Source organism: Microtus oregoni, unplaced genomic scaffold, assembly GCF_018167655.1.
Source record: "Microtus oregoni isolate MIOR12 unplaced genomic scaffold, Mior012 000038F_ref0000394, whole genome shotgun sequence".
Classification (NCBI taxonomy): Eukaryota; Metazoa; Chordata; class Mammalia; order Rodentia; family Cricetidae; genus Microtus; species Microtus oregoni.
Window position 1 is genome coordinate 3,517,559 of NW_024543097.1, and position 20,946 is coordinate 3,538,504.

The window sequence follows — 20,946 nt, forward strand, 5'->3', positions numbered from 1 at the left end:
GGTTAGAGAGATATTTCTGTAGGCAAGGGCTCTGCAAAGTCATAAGAACCTGAATCTATCTCCCTAGCACTGGGGTAAAACTGTGTGTAGTGTTGGGTGTCTGTAAGCACAGCCTTGAATGGAGGAGGGTCCCTGAACTCAGTGACCATGAAACTCAGCCAATCTATGAGCCCTGAGTACAGCAGGAGACCCTGATTCAGAATGTAAGGTGGTAAACAATAAAGACACCTGCTATCCACCTTTAATTTCTCCACACACAAAATATTCACAAGCATACACACAAAATGAAAAATGAAAATTCTGCTCAATATCTTAGGAATGCTTATGTCAAATGACCTTTCACATGACATGTTCTGTACAATATCTTCAGTTCCTCAGCGATTATATAGCAATCTGTATAATGCTCGAATCATTACACTGCAGTTTACATTAGTGCCGAGACCATATGGTAAATCCTGTATCCCATTGTTATCCCACTATTCCAGTCAGTGAAAATAGCTACCATGTTTAACACATATTAGATAAAAAACTATTAACACTTGAGTTAACAATTCTGATGGTTGTTTGTTAGCACCCTCAATTCAATGACAAGAGACTAACCCTAACAGAGAGAACAACCTAGGTAACGCTGCACAACTAATACTTGGACAGATTTGGTCTTCAGTCCATTGATAGCTTCACAAGCTGCCTTCACACCTTAACACTGATTTGGAAGAAGCCGTGTTAGAGAAGTGCTCTATCACACTATATGGAGACCCCGGTCCCTGTAATTGAGGAGCTAGGATGTACTGATGGAAACTGTCATATTGTAGATGATTTTAACTCAGCATTTGCTTTCCAATTTTCAATCATAATCGTCCTATTCAGACTCAGCTATCATGCCTGATACTCAGTGGTTTTGTTTATGGCGAAAATGTTGCTGTCATTACAATGCTCGTGCCCAGCACCATTTGATTTTATGAAATATTAAGATCCTTTGAATTCTATCCTAAGAACTCAGTGAAAACCTCAAAACTCTTACCATAGAAAAAAATAAACTGCTGGGAAAGAACTAGGAGGAAGGACATTTAGAAGTTGGTGATCTCCGGGGGAGCGAATTTAACTCCAAATACCTAGGGTTGGAATTGGACTTTAAACAAGAACCCAGAAGAGGGTAAGACAACACAAAGGCATCAGGTGCTCTCCAAAAGAACATCTTAAATTATGCCTGTATGTGTTGCTATGGAAACAAAATGGCACCTTCTACGTGAATCCATTTTTTTGAGCCACTTTGCTTTTCCCTTAAGTGATGTCTGTCTATAAACTGCTTTTTAAATGTTCTGAGCCAGGGCTGCTGTTACTCTCTGGCTTTACTTTGAACACAAGTCTACCGCACTGTGTCACTTGGTACATGTTGACATGTACAAATATTGGGGCTATTATAGCTCTGGGAAGCAATAGCAAAAACACTCATAGGCAGTTAGAAAGGCAAACATTTCACCCTTCTCTGTCTGCCTCCCATCTCCTTAACTACACACAGGAATGTTCTGGCATTTCTTCAACTTCTGAAAAATGTCAAGGAAACAATTCTCTGCAGGAACCTCATGAACTCTAGGAGAAAGGAACATGTGTAATGCTAGATTCAGTAGAGATTGGGAGCTTGGTTCACTTAACTCAAGGTATAATAAACCCTTCTTAATAATTGTGTTATTTGGAACTATCTGTGCTCTCAATATAAGCTGAGAGGTGAACACTGAAACCCACACAGGCTAAAACTGTAGGAACTAAATACACAGTTGTCTATCATAAATACATCTGAGACTCAGAATGGATGTGCTTGAAGAGAGGAAAGGGTGGCCCCACGTTCCGTTCAGGAGTCCTCACAGGGACATCCCTCAATAAATGTATACTGTTTCCAGCTCCAGGTCTTCCCTCTGCCTCAGGAACCATACAAACAGAAGAATAGTTTTCCAAAATTCTCACTAAGAACTATGAGACTAAATAGGAAAAAGTACAAATTTTTAATTTGTATACTAACATATATCCTAAGATATCACCAACTTATGAACCCGAAGAGAGGAAAGGAGGATCTCACCTCTTTAAGCATTATTGTGGTCTTTGATAGGGTTCTGAATGCATTGGAGTAAAGTACTTTGTGAATACTATATGTGGGAAGAAGGGTGCCTTGAAGAGAACTTTCTGATGCCATGGTATGGTTTTCTTTTCTCTCTTTTCCATGTATGCGTGTGTGTGTGTGTGTGTGTGTGTGTGTGCGCTCGCGCATGTGTGTGTGTGTGTGTGTGTGTATGACCTGGTTGTTAACAAAGGGTCAGAGCCAATTCGCAGAGCTGGAAAGAGTGGCACCTCAACCCCGACCACTCCTGGATCCACTGCGATCACTCCTGGCACTCCCCCAAGCTACTCTTCACGTACCCCAGGTACTCCTGGAACCCCCAGCTATCCCAGGACCCCTCATACACCGGGAACCCCCAAATCTGCCATCTTGGTGCCTAGTGAGAAGAAAGTCGCCATCATTCGCACCCCTCCAAAGTCCCCAGCTACTCCCAAGCAGCTTCGACTTATTAACCAGCCACTGCCAGACCTGAAAAATGTCAAGTCCAAAATTGGATCAACTGACAACATCAAATACCAGCCCAAAGGGGGTCAGGTAAGAACTCTGTGCTCTCACATACTTGATGTCAGAAATCCAGTCCCACTCATGGTTAAATTATTTTCGTGCATTATAATCTGACAGTTCTGTCTCAGGAGATGGGGATGATGCAAGGTCACTGGTCATCATTCATTGCTGAGTCTGCATCTCATGTGGAGAGCCAAGCTTAGGAAAGACACTGAAAATCAGTCAATACGTTGTTTCCTTCTGATCATTAGCGGACACTAGTTGACTAGACTTTATGCAAGAATTCGTTAGTTGATTTCTGATTAGATCTCCACAGCTCTGTAGGTTTGGAAATATTAAAGGTTACTTGTAATACAGATTTGAGTTTTCTCTTGGATTCAGACAATGAGGTCACCTATTAACTTTAGTGACTGCAATTTTAAATTCTTCCTTTATGATTTATCATTTCCTAATATTTATTCCAGAATCACAGTGTGGTTTGCCAAGTTGCTGCCTGACTTATTGCCTAGATATTGAAAAGGGTGGATATTTTGGTTGACATTAAGCAGATAACTCTCTACAGTTCTAGTGAACAGAACTGTAACCATGGAAGTTCTACTTTAGAGCTCTACTGTTGTGAACAAAAGCTCTTTTTCCTTCTGGCAGCAGGTCTAGTACAAACATTCATTTGCTTTCTAGGCAGAGGGCTCTGCGTTCTATTCTGACCTGAATCTTGCTTCAATAAAGCCTGGAAAAAATGATACAAATACTGTTTAATATGTCTCAGAATATCACTATCCTATTAGATGGTTCAACTTAGAAAGGATGTTTTAAATTATTCTTTAAATACAGGACAAAAGGCATTGTCTACCTTTGTAACAAAGACATAATGCTCTATTAGATCCCAGATTTCTCTGAATCTGGTTGCTTTTTCTGTCGCTCCTCCACTTGTCTCCTAGGGTTTCTGCCTCTAATTTTTGATATCCTTCCTTCTTGCCAAGAAAATTCTATCTTAGGTTTCAGGGAAAGCTCTTGCTGATGTGTGAAGTCTTCCAGCATTCCTGCCTACTGTCAGTACCAGAATTCCTTGCTGCTCTTTCCTTCCCATCAGCTTTCAGTGGTTTTCACATCATGATTCTGTTCTAGGAAAGCCCAAGGGCTTAAGAAAAATCAGATGGTGAGCCAGGGACAGGGCGGGGCAGGGGGACAATGGGCCTACAGAATGGCTGTAATAGTGTGGTCACAGACAATACATTTCACAGGACGATGCTGTGAAAATATGAGGTGTAAGAAACTTGTAAAGCCAAAAGTACAACGTATAACCCAAATTCTAACAAATTTGATCTGTAATAAAATAAAAAGAGCAAGAATCATCTCATTGTTCTCACATCCATCAGTTTTACCCATGTGAGAGAAGGAGACCTTTCAGGTCATTTGGAAATGGCCACCTGTCAAATTTTTAATAATTATATGCAAATCATTTAGAAGAGTAATTTGAATAAAATCCGTTTAACAAACCATTAAACTTAAATGGAAAGTTCCTTACCACAGCTTTTGATAAGCTGTCCAAAAGTGGAGTAGCCTGTTCTGAGACAAAGTTGTGCAAGCCTTTAGCTCATGCTCCTGTCTCCCTCCCCAAGTGCTGAGACTACAGGCAAGCAACACTGCATAAGGTTCCCTGTTATGAAAACTCCTGTGTCTGCAGATTCTTCTTCACTAAAAGTGGCTTTCTTTGAGTCCTGATTTTTAAAACCATCATCTCTTAGATTCCTAAAAAATGTCCTGTCATATAGAAACTAAGGGGAAGATTTAATAAACAGTAAAAGGCATTTATATAATTTCACAGAAATTTTATAATGTATGTTATGAATATGAATATATGATATGTTATAGCATGAATTTTATAATTTATGACCTTCTTTGAGGGTCCCTAAAGGTTACCCTGCTCTTTCTACTTTTTAGCCATAGATTTGCAAGACTCTTTAAATCAAGACTAAAATACGAGGGCATCCATTTTCTTCTCTTTTTGTTTGTTTTATGTTCCAAAGTCCACTTCAAGTTGACCTCCACTAAAATTGGCAATTCATAAAGTTGGTATATTTTTGGATCAGAGATCAAGCTTCCCAAGAGAGTATGCTTAAGGACTAGTTAAGACATATTTATATCACAAACAAAAATAGCTTCAAAACCTTGGTGTTATTTATTAAATATCTTTTTTCACTGGGAAGGGGGGTAAACTGACTCAAAATGACTCTGTCCCAGCACCAGATGACAGAGAGAAACAAGAAACAATGCCGTGACTTTTGTGTAGAAACAGGAGGTATTCTTCACCAAGATGAGAAGCAGAAAGAAAATACCCCCAACTTTAAATTGATTAATTTATAAAAGGAAATTGATGCTTGCAATTGAGTTAGTTATCCTTACAGAAATATTCATGTCTCAACACTATAGCATTTTCCTCCTAAAACCCCTCATATAGTGAGTGCATCTTCCCAAATGTTGGAAGTGAAGGAAGCTTTTTGTGTGTGGATATTTACTGGAGTGTTTGGCTAGAGCATTTTATAGTTCCTCCCTTATAGAATAAATTTGAAATATAATGCATTAGGGTGTCATAGAAATAATCAGGGAGCTGTTTTAAAGACCTTGATTATCTGGCTGCATTGAAAAAAAATTGTGACTATTGACATGCTGCTTTCAATTACAAGGTTATTATCTTAGCATTTTTGAGTGGGCAGTAGCCAGCCAAGATTCATCAAGGAAGACAGAGCAACCCCATACTTGGCGCAGAAGCCGGTTTTTAAAATAGTGGTATGCAGACATTTGGCAACTTGGTTATTTGTCACCAATTGAAACTTGTGCTGCTTTCTGTCTGTAGCTCTTTTGTACCTGTCTCTTACCTCTGATGTGACAATCCAGTTGCTGTCACCAGACAAGCTCAGTACAGTAAGGCAAGCCAGTGCCTGATGGGATAGATGAGTGAGTAGAAAATATGATGAGCTTTGCAGAAAGTAATATAGTTAATCCTCTCAGCCCAAACATAGGCCCGTTCTAATGAGAAAAAACAAATAAACAAACAAACAAACAAAAACACAATGATGGATTTGTTGGAGAGAGTGAATTTGACTCATTTAACTCAAGATATAACTACAACTATCTTATTAAATATTTCAAATTGGAACTATCTGTGGCAAGGTCCTCAATTTCAGTTTAATCTAAATTTAAATTAATATTCTTCTTTTAAGAAGTGGATGAAACAAACATGTAGCTTTAAAAAAAGAAGCAACTTCTGTTTTAGCTTTTCTGTGAACCAAAGGAATAGTCCTCGACTACTGAAGCATTCTTATTTTTTTTCAACTGTATCAATATCATTTTAAAAACACGTGGTCTTAGGGTGTGATGCCAGACCCAGTGTGTCATTCCTGCACTAGGTAAACAGCAACGTGGCAAGTTCAAAGTCACCCTGGGCTAAGTAGTGAGACCCCAACAACAAACAGCACAAGTCTGTGCCCCTGCCGTAGTTGCACATTATGAATGGAACCAGTCAAGAGAACCTGCTTTCTCAGGCTGTTCATTATTAAATGGCTAGAGGAAGCAAAGCTGTGGCTATGCCTGTGAATTTGATTGATTGCCTTGTGAATTGTCAGGTATTGCCTCAATCTGTCTTTCTCAGATTAGCTGGGCCAAAGACAGTGGAATCTCCAAGAAAGACTAAGGCAAAAAGAGTAGATAAGGCTATTTTCTCATTCCCATATGAAGAAAGAAACAGTGACGTTGCCAATGGTGTATGACCGAACGAGAGAGGGAAGCAAGGTCTCTAAGTCTTGAGAGATTGGACAGGTTTTGTTCTGACTTCTCTTGTCTTCCTTCATTGCCTTATTTTCACTTAATTATTTAAGGAAGTGATAAATAGGTGAACAATAAAATAACTTAAGGTTCAAATCGTGTCAGTAACCATAGTATGAAGGTGGAAACTATTCACTGAAGTTCATCACATTATATGGAAAACACTTCTTTACTGATCATACGTATCTTTTTCTTATTAAACCCTTTGATGTCTCAAAAGATGCCAATATCTGACTATATTCAACAGAGATTGAAAAGCTATAATTCAAAAATTTGTAGGGTAGCAAAATTTTTAGAGCTATATTTATAAATACTAATTATTGAAACCTCTAAGAAAATTAGTACTTTGAGTTCACAAAACTGAAATCAATGCTTCCCCATTTTGTTTGCTGTTCATTCAGCCAAACAAGGACATGAACAGCCTAGACCTCAGGATACAGTGAAAAGCTGAAAAAACCGTTTACAAGTTAATGACCTGGTCTTCTATTCCTTAGAAATTTCTAAAAATTTGAATGAAGGGAAAACATCAATATGAAGAAATTACCAGGCTATTTCAATACATAGACTTGTAAAAAGTCTATTCATGCCCAAAGCCTTCGCATTACAAATTGAGTAGCCATACTACTGTTAAAAAAGACCAGTTCAATTTTTCCCTGGGAAATGAGTGACTCTGGAAAAAAAAAATCAACAAAAGTAAGCTTTTTAAATAATAGGATTTTGAGACTCTAGAACATTCTAAGTGATGTTGGCAAGGTGAGTCTTTTGAATTGAATCATTTATTTTGGAAGTCATAAAAAATGTCAAATCATTAATTAAAGTTAGAGTCAAACAGATCTATGAGCGGAACTTGGTTTTCCAGTCTTACAATAAGTGAATCAGAATCAGTGTATGAATTCTAATGATTTAGTGGTGATTCACTTGAGACTTTAATGATTAAGTTAAAATTTATGAAATAAAATTTAAAATACCTTTCATCCCCATAAGTTAGTAAAATGGCTCATATAAATTCTATTTCATTCCCAGAATTATTTAAAATATTAATAGACATAAAAATTGTTATGATTTTCCTTCTGAAGATAATTTATTATTGAGGTTTTAAATGTAACAGTCTTCACAGTTTAAGAATCAGTACTTCCGGCCTAAAAAGTCAATTTCATCAGAAAAAAATGATGCCAGGTTACCAGACATGTAAACCTTTTCTCTCTTTGAAGAAATTGTGAAATATTTGTTAATGTGTGATGTTTTTGTATAGTTTTTGTTTATAAAACTAGTTTGCTTCAGTTTTTGTCTGAAAAGAAAACACCACTAAATTGTACATATGTATTATATAAACTTAATCTTTTAATACTGTTTATTTTTAGCCCATGTTTAAAAAATAAAAAGTTTTAAAAATTAACTAACTGCTTAAAAGTAAAGTTTTGCCATTGCTTGTAAAAAAAAAAAAAAAAAAGAATCAGTACTTCCACCACTTACATAAAACTTAGAATTCGGTATATTTAATGGTAGTTATTCATCCTTTGCTATCCCCACAGTTTTTACATTGAAAGTTTTGTTATGCCCTAGAGAGCAGCCTAACCGTCATATCTTCTGAATTTAAATGTTGACAAGAGGTCCTTGCCTTGGGCTCCTGATGAGAGCTGCCAATGATATTTTTCTGCAAGGGACAAGCTGTCTTGTTCTTGTTAGACAGGCACTGGTGATTTAAGCCTTGCCTAGCTAAAAATAGGATTCTATGCCCTTTTGAATTTTAGATTCTTTTCTGCAAATACCCATAGACTTGTTAATTCTCTCAAGAAGACTGCACATTTAAACTAAAGTTAATAAGAGTTTGTGCAGAAGATAAACTGTACCTTAAAGATGTGGGGTTTTTTTTAAGTTATGAAGAAGTATTTTAAAGAAAGTAAACAAAGGATAGCAATGATCATAACAAAACTAAGTCCTTCCTTCTATATTTATTTTGTTTGCCCTCAAAACATGCTAAGTTCAAAAGGCAGATGAAAGAAATTATAACAGTTATGACTCTTGCAGTATATTACAGCAAGTAATGTCTTTCCAGGCCCTGATTTGCTGTGGTTTTCAGGATGAATGCTTGACTTCCTGAATAAAGAAATAAGACATTTTGCCTCAAGTCTTGAGGCTGAAACCAAAGCCTAGATGATGTCTAGATGACCTAATATAAGCCAGCTGATGGATGGACGTTGGTTTTCTTACCTTGGCATATGGAAGGAATGTTTCCAAATGGCCTCTAATGGGTAATGATTGCTCAGGAGCTATTAAAAGCAGGGGACCTTTAAAAGACATAGCCGCAGTCAAAGCAGACCCTGGGATTCTTTGTTGACCCTCGTAGGGAACAGGAATTCTTGTAGGAGTGGGAATCCTGACTTGGAACTATCAGCCAGACCAAGCATGAACCTCACTTGTGCGGTATAGGCTAATAGAACAGTTAAGTGTAGGCGGTGGTTAATAACCGATGACTGCCCATGTGGGACAGCGAGTTGCACTGGCATATCCTTCAAGATCATGGGCTAAACTACACTGTACTGCACTGAGTAAACCAGAGCCCCAGTGTTTCCTTCACAGATAATCCAAGTTTTCACTTTTCATTCTTCCTGTTTTGAGATTATATCTATAAAACTAGTGTACCTAAAGCTTCAGAGCTTGACCTTCAGGGTTCCAGGAAAATAGAGGCTCATACTCCATGACACAGCCCGTACAGTTGCATTGTAGTATCTTCTCCTACATGACCATGGGTGGAAGGAAGCTGAGGGCCTCTATAGTACTCCACATTCTGGTTCCCTCTGCCCAATACCTGGAAAGAAAAATGTTACCTCCAATTCCTTTTAGGTTAGGATTTTAAACAAGAAGATCGATTTTAGCAAAGTTCAGTCAAGATGTGGTTCCAAGGATAACATCAAACATTCTGCTGGGGGCGGAAATGTAAGTAGAAGTTACTCTGAGAAAGCTGTCTTGAAAGTGTGTGGAGCCCTGCAGAGCCAGCACCCTCTTTCCTTCTTCACGTTCCTCATGAGAGACTACGTTCTCAAACGTGTCGTCTGGTGTGGTGGCTTGCTTTCCTGGTGATGGGCTTCCCATCCTTTGCTATCCAATCAGTTAAGAAAGGAAGGCTGGCTAGATGCACCATGGCTTTCTGAGGGAAGGGTGGGGGGAATGGCTACCCTCCTCACCTGCTAACTGTTTCTTGGCCTTTTCAATCACTAAGATGCTTCTATTGCTGTCTCTTTTCCTCTGAAAAAGTGAGTCAGGCTCACACTGTTCTAACTTCATTTAAATTACTCTTGAGGCAAAGACTGGTACACTTGAAAGCACTCAGAGTATGTGATGTCACTCCTTCCTGATTCATTATTTATGAAAGGTAGGATATCTTTTGGAATAACACAAAACTGGCAAAGCATGCCTCATTTATAATTCAAAGTAAAAAGACTGCTGTTCTTACATACATTTTGTCCTGCTGGGATTTTTCCTGTCTCTTTTCATTTAGTGAAAATAATATCCTATGAAAAGAAATGAATACTGAATCCATACTTGTTACCTGTTGGTGGGGGGCAGAGTGAAAGTAGTCAGATTAGCTCAAGATGAAGAAATTATGATTTCTCATAAAATAAGAATAATTTCAAAAGGTGACTCATGCTGATTCTATTTTTCTGCATCTGAGCATGAGACTCTGATTGATAATCTGTATAGAGCATCGGACCCTGAACCTATAGCCATCTAAGATTCCTTCTCAGTCTTCAGCCTGGAAGAAGACGGTAGTCCTTTCTATAAAGAGCAGTCCCCAATAATCAAAGCAGACCATTTGCTGGTCTCCTTCATGGATGCTGTTCTATGCCTCAGGATCAGTACCCACACTGACTTGGCTGTTCTCCTGACTATAAGTATAACAATATATGATACTTCACGGAAGAAGCTCTCTCTGATCCAGTTTATTCCCTTGAGAGTAGCAGAAGATGGACCATGCTGCCCTACACAGCAAATGTCTTTGGTCCAAATACAGCAGTAAAGAAAATGTTCAGATAACATAAGATCTAATGCTAAGCTTAAGTAGGAGCTTCCAACCTGCAAAATGATGGTCTTAGACTTCCTGTTAAAGACAAATCACCTATTTGATTGTGCATATTCCTTGTGTCTGAGGGATTCTTACATTCTTCTGAGGTTGACAGAGACTGAACCACTTCAAATATTGACAGATGAAACATTTTAATGAAATAGAAAAACAAGAAAAAGCGGTATCATTTTCTAGCCGGGTGCATAAGAAAAAGTCCATCTAGCCAGGCTAAGGGGACAGTTTAGGAAAGCCTACCCAGCACTTTCTTCTGTCTCTGTGCTTGTCTTGTTACTGTGACCAGCATTAGTCACATCTATATAAAAGTCACCTTGTGAATGATAACCCATCCTTCTCTTTGCTCCTTGCTGTGGAAGAGTTTAACATGGTGAGCTTTTCTCAGGGGATGCTTGCCTTATTAATACAAATGACCCCATGCTCTTACAAGCATTATCTATTTTCTACTAATAAGACTTCTCTTCTAGGGTTTTCACTTGCTTGGGTTCTTCTTTCCAGTTTGAAATAGAGGAGACAAGAAGTGTGTGTCTGTGTGTGTGTTTCTGTGTGTGTGTCTGTGTTTGTCCCTGTCTGTGTGTGCATATGTCTGTGCGTGTGTATGTCTGTGTGTATGTATGTGTATGTCTGTGTGGGTGTATGTCTGTGCATGTGTATGTCTGTGTGCGTGTGTCTGTGGGTGCATGTCTGTGTGTGTCTGTCTACATGTGTGTGTGTGCGTCTTTCTGTGTGTGTAGATGTGTGTGTGTTTGTGGATATGATGTGACCTGTTACAGGTGTGAGTACATACCCAGATTTCGGGTCCTTCTGTGTCTATGCTCTCTAAAGTTCATTTCCTGTGATTCGCACAGGTACAAATTGTTACTAAGAAGATAGACTTAAGCCATGTGACATCCAAATGTGGCTCTCTGAAGAACATTCGTCACAGGCCAGGTAAAAACTATTTGTAACAGTTGTAATATACTTAATTAGATTGAAGAAGTAGACAGGCAGAATTCTTGATGTTTTTGTGAAAAACATGATTGAAAAAAATGTTTCAAACTCTTGATACTGCTTTTGTTAATAGATATTTAAGTACAAACTGTCACAGCATCTTCCTTTGGAATAAATGAACCTAATTACCTGGAGGTGACCATGTGGATAGAACACCGGCATTCTTTCAGGATATGGAGTCTGCAAAATACACTGAGTCTTATATGTAAGACAGTGACCGAAGACAGTATTTCCAAATATGTTTCTTAAAATTATGTTTTTTCCATTATATAAAACGGGATGGGATCTCATAGCTGAAGAAAGTCATTTACTGATTCATTTCTCCAACTCTCCCTTGAGCACTGGGACTCCTCAGCAAAAGGCAATATGCCACCAGTGTGCCTGGCCCTAGACTCTCTTATCGTTTCCGGGCATCTCATGGATAGGATTTTAAACTAGAACTTGAATCCCTACTTGCCAAGGTGGGGGTCTTCATTTCAAAAGTATGAATATGGCATGAGTCATTTTTTCTCTGAGTATCACAAATGGTTTACTTGTGCTAAATTCCACCTCCAGACGTAGATAATAATGAATAACTATCAAATGTTTCGTGTTCTTGAGGATATTTTGACACTGTACAATTTATACCATACCATTGGATTACAGGATGGCAAAATAATTGACCTTATCCATCTGTTTGGCATTTTAACATATAAACCAAATGTAGATTAGTAGATTATCATCTCAAATATTGTCCAAAGTAAGGTATGAAAATAATTGAACTGAGACTTCCAGATAGAAAATTATTAGGATCATTTTGATTGGATACAAAAATGGGCTGAACAAGTCTCAGAGTAGACAGCTACATTAGAAAAATCCAGAAATCAGTTTTCACTGGGCCTGTGTTCATGAAGAGTCAAGGAAATTGAGTCTTTGTGTATGGAATCTGCATTGCTGGATACAGAACTGCCCCAAGGGATCCATGCTCTCTCCTCATGAGCAGCAAGGGTACATGCCTTAGTTCAGATCTTCAAACCCCCCTGTCCATAGCTGGTCTACCACTGACTGATTGACAGCTACTGCTCAGTTTATAGCATAATGTGGGTACCTTGCCACATTGCCAAATTCTTGCAGAATACAAAGAAAAATGCTGTTTTCTTTGATTCTGAACAGATGTAGTTAGTCATTCACCTGGTTTGTATGCACAGGAACCATCGTAGAGATAAAGGCAATATTCTGTTTATGATGTAGTGGGCATAAAAGACTATTGTCACAGACTCCCACTTATTTCTAAATCTGATTCTTCTATTATAACTAAATTGGATGACTAAATTCATAAAGGAAGTGTCAGCATGGTGATCCTTGACAATAACAATCTTTTCACAAGTTGCTGTGAAACTTTCTACAGTGTCTACCATGAAAGCAAACAGTTCATAAAAGTGCAGTTTGTAGAAATAGTTGCAGCTCACTTTAAAGCCTGATGAAGATTATAATTTTTCATAATTACTTCTCATGGTGGATGCCGAAGTATTTTAAAACCAGAGGCATATATCTCTAAATTCAAATGGGCTTGTCTAAACATTACATAAGACTGTCTATTAAGAAACCAACAGAGTTAGCTTTTATTGGATGTAGTTTCTGTCAATATGTTATTTTCCTTTCCTCTTAATAAAAAAAATCAATAACATTTTAACAAAACTATGTTAACACAACATACGGTAAAAGAAAGGAATCTTGGGAAAGCAATTTTTGCCAGAAGCTACCAAAAAATGCAAAATAAGATTCTTATTTTCAATTAATATCCTTAGTTAAAAGACCCAACATTCTCCAGCTAACCAAGGTGATTAAATTTGTATAAATCATTATGAATGATGCTAATCCCCTCACAACCAACAAGAGAGACCCCCAGGCTAGGCAAAACACAGGGAGAGCAATGCTCAATGAAATCATGCATATTTTGAGGTAGCGCCCATACATGTGAATTACATACTAGTTTATACACTCTAAATTCCAAGAGAAAGAAATGAGTGCTTTTGAAAATGTATTTCTTATTATTTTTTTAATTTTACTGCTGTTTATTGAGCTCTACATTTTCCTCTAAAAATGTATTTTAATACCTTACAAGAGGCCCCTGGCCAAGCAAGTTGAGTATTAATATAACTGTCTAGAATTAGAACAAGAAAGATATCACAGACTCAAGAGAATGTGGTTAAACCTTAATGAGCCTCCTTTCTTTATATGGTAGGAAGGATACTATGATCAGGAAGGTTTTCTCAAGGCAAGCCTCCTCCATTGCCCTTGGGATGTGCTGACCCTTGCAATTTTCTCAAATGTGGAAAACTTAAATTGCATAATCTGTAGTAGTGAAAAACTGACTCCTAAAAAGTTGCAGAGATACATAAGCATCAAGAATTCCAAACTGAAGGCTGGAGAGATGGCTCAGAGGTTAAGAGCACTGACTGCTCTTCCAGAGGTCCTGAGTTCAATTCCCAGCAACCACATGGTGGTTCACAACTATCTATAATGAGGTTTGGTGCCCTCTCCTGGCCTGCAGGCATACGTGAAGGCAGAATACTATATGCATAATGAATAAATCTTAAAAGAAATAAGAATTCCAAATTGAGGTAGGTATGGTAGTACACACTTTGAATTCCAGCACTAATAAGGAAGAGTCAGGTGGATCTCTGAGTTTGAGGTCTACAAAGAGAGTTTCAGGACAGCCAGTGCTGTTACATAGAGAAACTCTGGCTCAAAAAAATAAAAAATAAAAAAAAGGAGAATTCAACATATTTTTATAGTTCTTGCAACCACTTTTTTCTAAATTAAAATCCCCATGGAAATGTCAGATTAAAGGATCAAGATGTGTTTCTTCCTGACAAATACTAGTAGTTGAAACCAAACATCCCACGAAAATCTCTTAGGTGAAGATCTATAAAAAAGATTATAGTCTACCTTTCTAAGTCAAAAATATCAGCAAACGCTTAGTCATGGTTAAAAGCAGTAGGAGCAACACTGAATAGCTACTAAGTGTAGAAGAAGCCCTACTTTGAAAGTCTAAGAGAGGCCCACAGGGATGGAAAAAACAGCTCTAAGGGGTGTTTGTGGAACCATAGCCATCAACAGATTATCACACTTCAGAGCTTTAGCACTCTGAATTAGCATGATCAAAAAGCCTGTCAGTGTTATCAGAACAGTGACAATGTCAGCATCTGCACAAGAAACTCTTCCGTCATAGCCTAGCACTCTGTATGCCAAGTAGAGGAGGGGCCTTAAAACTAGCTATAAAAAAATGCAATTCTTAATTCACTTCATTGGAAAAGTTATTGATGTTGGGGACATATAAGTGAGAGTAGGCTTCTCCCTCACTTATGGAGGATTGGTTCCAACACTCCTTGTGGATACCAAGACCCTCAGGTCTCTTATGTAAAATGGCATAGATTTCCCCTTCTGTATGTTTTAAGTCACCTCATTATTATGTGTAGCATCTAACAATCTAAATGTTGTATAAATCTTGATTATATAATATTCAGAAAATAATGATAAGGAAAATGTTCTGCAGATGTTTAATACAGATGCAGGTTTTTCTAAGTATTTTCAAATCCAAGGATGTAGAGCCTGCAGATACAGAAAGCTAACTGGATATTGTCTATATACCCACTGTCCCAATCTGCTTTCCGTTGCTGTCGAACACCATAACTAAAAGCAACTTAGGGGAGGAACAGGTTCATCACGGCTTGCACTTGTAGGTCACAGTCCATCGCGGAGGAAAACCAGGGCAGGACCTCAAGCAGAAACTAAAGCCAAAGTCATGAAGTAATTCTGCTTGCTGGGTTGCTCTAGGGCTTCCTGATTGGCTCATGTTCATGCAGCTTTCTCACAGCCCAGGCCCACCTGCTGAAAGATGGTGCCACCTACAGTTGGCTGGGCTTCTCTGATCTGGAAACGTCGTCATCTAAGATTCCCTCGGGTAACTCTAGATGTGCCAAGCTCACAACTGTCTAGTACATGCACCATCACAGCCTAAAACTCTTTTAGAGAAGTGGCTTTTTATCATGAAGATCAATAAAGGATAGTTTCATTTCCATTTAATTTATTCTAGTAAAAATAGAAGTATTACATGTCTGAAGGCTTAGAAAGGATGCAGTAGGATATTTTCGTTGTTGTGTATTTTAGAGGTATTAGGACAATTAGGAGAACCTCTCTGGTTCCCAAGGACACATGGATAGGGAAGTACTGCACATTGTGTGGAGCAATCTGTACCATGGTGTAAGAGGATGTCGAACTACTGCCTCGTGAGGCGAAGTGATGTGGACTGAAAATTCGGATTCCTCCCTGGCATTGCATATGGTTCATCCTTGTATGAGGATAGTTTTCATAAACAGAAGATCTCATTTCAGCAAGGAATTTAAAAGTCTTTCTCCTCTTGAAGGTGGTGGACGTGTGAAAATTGAGAGTGTAAAACTGGATTTCAAGGAAAAGGCCCAAGCTAAAGTGGGCTCCCTTGACAATGCTCACCATGTACCCGGAGGAGGCAACGTGAAGGTGAGAGATGAGGCCGTGAGCCATTGTGTTTTTGCAAACACATTTCTTAGGAAATATTCCTTTTTCTATTTTTTCTTTTATTGCAATTAGAATATAATAAATATAATTTTGTAATTATATCATTTCCTCTTTCTCTTTTCTTTCTCACCTTCGTCTCTTTCAAATTCAAGGCCAGTGGTTTTGAATTAATTATTGTTACATACATATATGTATGTTTACCTACATACATGTCCGTAAATTGAAGAACTTACAGCTACCACTTTAGTAACCCATCATGATTCCTAACTACAATCTGAAATAGCTTGATCAAAATGGGTCTCTGCTTTAAGAACGTGTCAGACAGGAAGGAGGGACACTGAGCTGAATAGACATCTGATTCTTAGCAGCTGCGGGATGGTAGGAACGAGCTGGGGACTGGTGAAAGAGGCCTTGGCTAATGAAGACTAATGCTTCTCTTAAACAGATTGACAGCCAAAAGTTGAACTTCAGAGAGCACGCAAAGGCCCGTGTAGACCATGGGGCTGAGATCATCACACAGTCCCCAAGCAGGTCGAGCGTGGCATCGCCTCGGCGACTCAGCAACGTCTCCTCTTCGGGAAGTATCAACCTGCTGGAGTCCCCTCAGCTTGCCACTTTGGCTGAGGATGTCACTGCCGCGCTTGCGAAGCAGGGCTTGTGAATATGTCTCCTTTAGCACAGGAGTATATTTAGGCATGAGCTCTTGGCAGGAGTGGGCTCTAAGCAGGTGTCATATTCATTCTTTACAAACCATAGATAAATAATCTCACCCCCAAACTGTAGTAATTGTTACAATTTTATATAAAAAAATGAATAGTATATGCAGAACAATGACCTGATTTCCATCCGCAACAGGAACACATGGCTTTACATGGATACAATTGGACAATTATTTTCGCTCTGCTCTGTTTTGCATGGAGTACTATTATTTTTTAAATTGCATTTTTACCTTTCATGTGCCTGAAGGCTCTCCAATTCATTCTGAAAGGCCTTGTTAAAATTCCAAGCTGCTCATTTCACTCTTCTGTTTATGGTTGAAAAGATTAAAAACTGCCCATTGTCACCTATTACAGGTTAAATGAAATCAAGGAGTCTGAAGAAGTCTGGTTGCAGGAAGGAAAGAGCATGTGAGAAACACATATTTAAGGTGTTATTTTGTATAAATGGGAAGAAAGATGCAACTAAGTTATTAACATTTGGGACCTGGATGATTATATCAGAGTATGCCATCCTAATAAATTATTTAACTGAAATCTAGCTGTAAAGCGTCTGAGCTGTCGTTGAAGAAGTGGGATCAAAGTGCATTTCTTGGGATTTATGCACTTTCATCAGGATGGGCTTGTGTCTGGTTAGAATGTCAGTTGATTGGCTAGATTTGTGTTCACACAATCAGTTTCACACCCCCATTCCATCTGTTTGATACAGTATTATAGATATAAATATATATATATTTCTCTGTGGCCATTTGTGATACTTCCTCATATACTTGAATATGATACTTCTTTATTCACAGTATCTGTGTCTCCTACACCCTTTGGTGTTGCAATTTTAGGTATGTGAAAGTAGATGTTAGCAGGGTTCTCTCCCTACTTAAAAACACATTTTAAAAAGACAAACCGTTCTAGCATGAAGCTGCTTTCTGTAACGACTCAGCTGTAGCCCTGTTTCAGTGCCAGGATCAAGTCTGTCCTGTGATGCTAGGAAACTTCATTTCTCTTTGCTTTCACCAACATGGCGTGTATGCAGTGGGTCCAGTCATACATAGAAGGGCTTACGGAGTGTTAGCTCAACGACTATGGGTTTAGCACATGTTTAATCACTGAATACTTTGGGTTTAATTCCTATAATCATTCATTGAACTGATTCTTTATTATTTGTTTCCTCCCCTTTTTCTTTTTTCCATTTGCTAAAGTTGAACCTATGAGTAATAACTTTGAATTTATTTCCCCGTTTTCCAACTAGTACTTGTTCATTAAATTTTCTGATAGAAGGCATTTGACTTCTTTACCCCAAGATCCCTTAATCAAAAAGGAAAACTACAATATATTGAGAACCTACCTATGTAAAACCTTTGAGACACAGATATCTAAATCCATCTTTCCAGAAATCAACATTGCAGTCTGTACAAGAACATGGTATGACTATATTTATCAGTACACATTATTTTTCCATTTTGTATAAGTCTAGACATCACAATGTAACTCAATTAGAAATCGTATTTAATGAGTAAGCAGTAGTCAATGGCCCAAATTAGGATAAACCATTATCAAACTGGGTGGACTTTTTTAGATTTTATTTATTCTTTTTCTTGCTCAGGATTGGCCGACTGAATCTGAAAAATTAGCTAAAAAAGGTTGGCTAGGATTTTTATGTCTGTGAAGCAAATCAAGTCCTGCATATAAAGAAGATGCTAAACAAGAACAGGACAGAGAGGCATAGCGGTAACTGAGAGAGAAGGCAAGATGATGCCAAAGCAGGAGACACTGGTGGCATTTTGGTGACCCATTGAGTATTATAGCCAGTGGGACAGTCACATGGAAAACTCAACTTCCAACCCAAACAGTCTTCTCAGCTAGGAGACACACACACACACACACACGCACACACAAAGGATGTCTTCTTTTGTAAATCACTTATTTTTGACCTAACATTAATGTTTGTCCTCACTCTGGAAATGGAAGATGGGATAATGGTGTGTGAAGAATGACATTCTTACATGTTTGGAGAGTGCTAGACAAGGATTAAAGATACCTAGAAAAAAAGAAGTTAACAGGTGGTTAGGGTAGTTTTAAACTGTGAGGAAAATAATTTCAACCGCATTTATTATAAAAATTAAGGTGAAGAGAACATATTATACGTGTTAAAATTCAGTTTCTTAGAATGCATGTCCAATCACTGATGTGAACAGATTTGGCACCAAAATAATCATTTATTTCTAATGTTAATACAACTATAATGAATACAAGTCTTTGTTTTATATGAAATTGAGATCTTATATAAAGTTAACACAAGGGGACTGAACTTTTGAATCTAGACAGAGACAGGGAAATGCACAGGCTAAAAACATTTTCTTATGGGACTATGGGATGGATCCCACCTTACCTTCTCTTAAGATAATGACTCAAATTAAGCTTTTGGACACCACTTTTGTGGGGACACACACGCTGATCTAGAAAGGAAAGCTTCACCGCTCCCTTTCTAGATCTACTTATGCCAGTTTCTCTCTGGTGTTAGCCTTTGAGAACCTGTTTAAGAATACGTAAGCATCCAGAGTTCTGAAGAGTTCCAAGGCCAACTTTTGCAATGAACTCGTACGCTCTGGGTCTCCTGCACCTGAAAATTGGATACCTTGCAACAATGCAGGAAGGATCCGAGTTTATGATGAGTTTCTAAGGCCATGTTCACTTAGGAACGGACTCTTTCTGGAGCTGCCTGCTGAGTTCCAGCAGGATGATGGGCTGAAATCCCACCCATAGGAAAGACACCTGTGTAATTCTATCTCAGTTGGGCTGAAGGGAGCTGAAAGAAGAGGTCCAGAAAAACTGAAAAATAGACTGTAGTTGTCCTTTTCCACACACGCACACACACACACACACACACACTCACACACACGCACATGTGGGGTAGAAGAGAGGTCTGCAGACATAGGGAGCACCTCATCAGTAGTAGTTAAGAAATAATCTAAACCTGTTCATTCTGACCTAGCTGTACTTACAGTTTTTCTTTATTTTTCATGCCACAGAAAGGAAAAGAAATGACTTGTGTTAGAAGTAGAAAAGAAAAGGTAGATTAATCAGATGGGGATGCAATTCCAGGCGTTTCTTCAAAGACTGATGTGCTAACATCAACACTGATGTTTGTGTTTTTACACCTAGGATTTTCAGCCTGACCATGTGGGTTGAGGCCAAGTCCCTTTGTAGGAAAAAGATTTTTTCAAACTCCAAAAGAATGCCAATCATGAAAGTCCACTTCAACTTTAGCAAAAAGGGAAAAAAAAAATCAAAAAAAGTGTACTCTGTATGCTGGGATCCCAAGGTTCCAACATGTCACTACAAATCTGTGGGGGTTCTTTCTTCTGATAATTCTAGAGCCTGTTACCATAGAAAGGCATTTCTTCAATGGCTGGTTGTAGTTAGTTCATGTTTTTCAAACAATTTGCAAATGTATTTGTTGCTGTATAGTGATTGTTTTGCAAAATAAAATTGCTTGTCACCTAAGTACAAATTTCAGATATTTTTTTAAATTGTTTCTTCGTCTCTGGAGGGGAAAGCGTGTGTGTGTGTGTGTGTGTGTGTGTGTGTGTGTGTGTGTGTGTGTTTTGTGATATGTATATGTATATAGTATTTGAGTCAAATAAAAACTGAGATTAAAAGAAAGTGTCACAATAATCTCTCAGATTCCTAGTATGTGTTCAGTCCGTATAAAAGGCAATTCTATATTACCTGATCTAGTTGAGAAACAAATGGTTTTCTGTTTTTTAGTGCTGGGTATCACTTCAGGGCCGTGTGCATATCCAGGATATATGCTAGCGCTGTGCTAGATCTCCAGTGGAAATGTGGGTTTCTAGTCTAAGAAAATAGCGTGAGTGAGGCCCAGGTCTTGTGAAAAGTCCTAGAAAATTACCATCTGAAAAAGTAAGTTGACCAAGAAAAACCTGATTTCCCATCCCAAACCCAATTACATTGGCTCCCTTTCAGTGGCACTCCAGGGCTCATTGTAATTCTTAAATGAACACCCTCCCCCCCCGCCCCCTCCCCCACCCCCTCCCCTCCATGGAGGTTTAAGACAAGACTTACCGTCAGGTATTTAATCTCATTGTGCCACTTGTCTCTTTCCCTCTCCTCAGTACCGTGCCTCCCTCTTGCTCTGGGTCTCCTTGACAAAAGCTGCACTGCTCAGA

General features: G+C 38.5%; 1 protein-coding gene and 1 pseudogene across 23 annotated transcripts in view; both read left to right on the forward strand.

Moving 5' to 3' along the window:
- The window catches only part of Map2 (microtubule associated protein 2), a 275,825-nt gene extending 255,562 nt beyond the window's left edge, over window positions 1–20,263 (forward strand). For 12 of the 23 annotated variants that reach the window (XM_041631827.1, XM_041631828.1, XM_041631829.1 and 9 more), the window contains 5 exons: window positions 2,307–2,647; window positions 9,284–9,376; window positions 11,366–11,447; window positions 15,916–16,028; window positions 16,492–20,263. In XM_041631827.1, coding sequence (XP_041487761.1) covers window positions 2,307–2,647; window positions 9,284–9,376; window positions 11,366–11,447; window positions 15,916–16,028; window positions 16,492–16,707 — 845 coding nt within the window. In that variant the 3' untranslated portion in view covers window positions 16,708–20,263. The remainder of the gene's footprint in view (window positions 1–2,306; window positions 2,648–9,283; window positions 9,377–11,365; window positions 11,448–15,915; window positions 16,029–16,491) is intronic. The other 11 variants (XM_041631848.1, XM_041631835.1, XM_041631838.1 and 8 more) reach the window with 1 other exon arrangement.
- Window positions 13,717–13,865, forward strand: LOC121433553 (annotated as a pseudogene).
- Window positions 20,264–20,946: the final 683 nt, after the last annotated feature.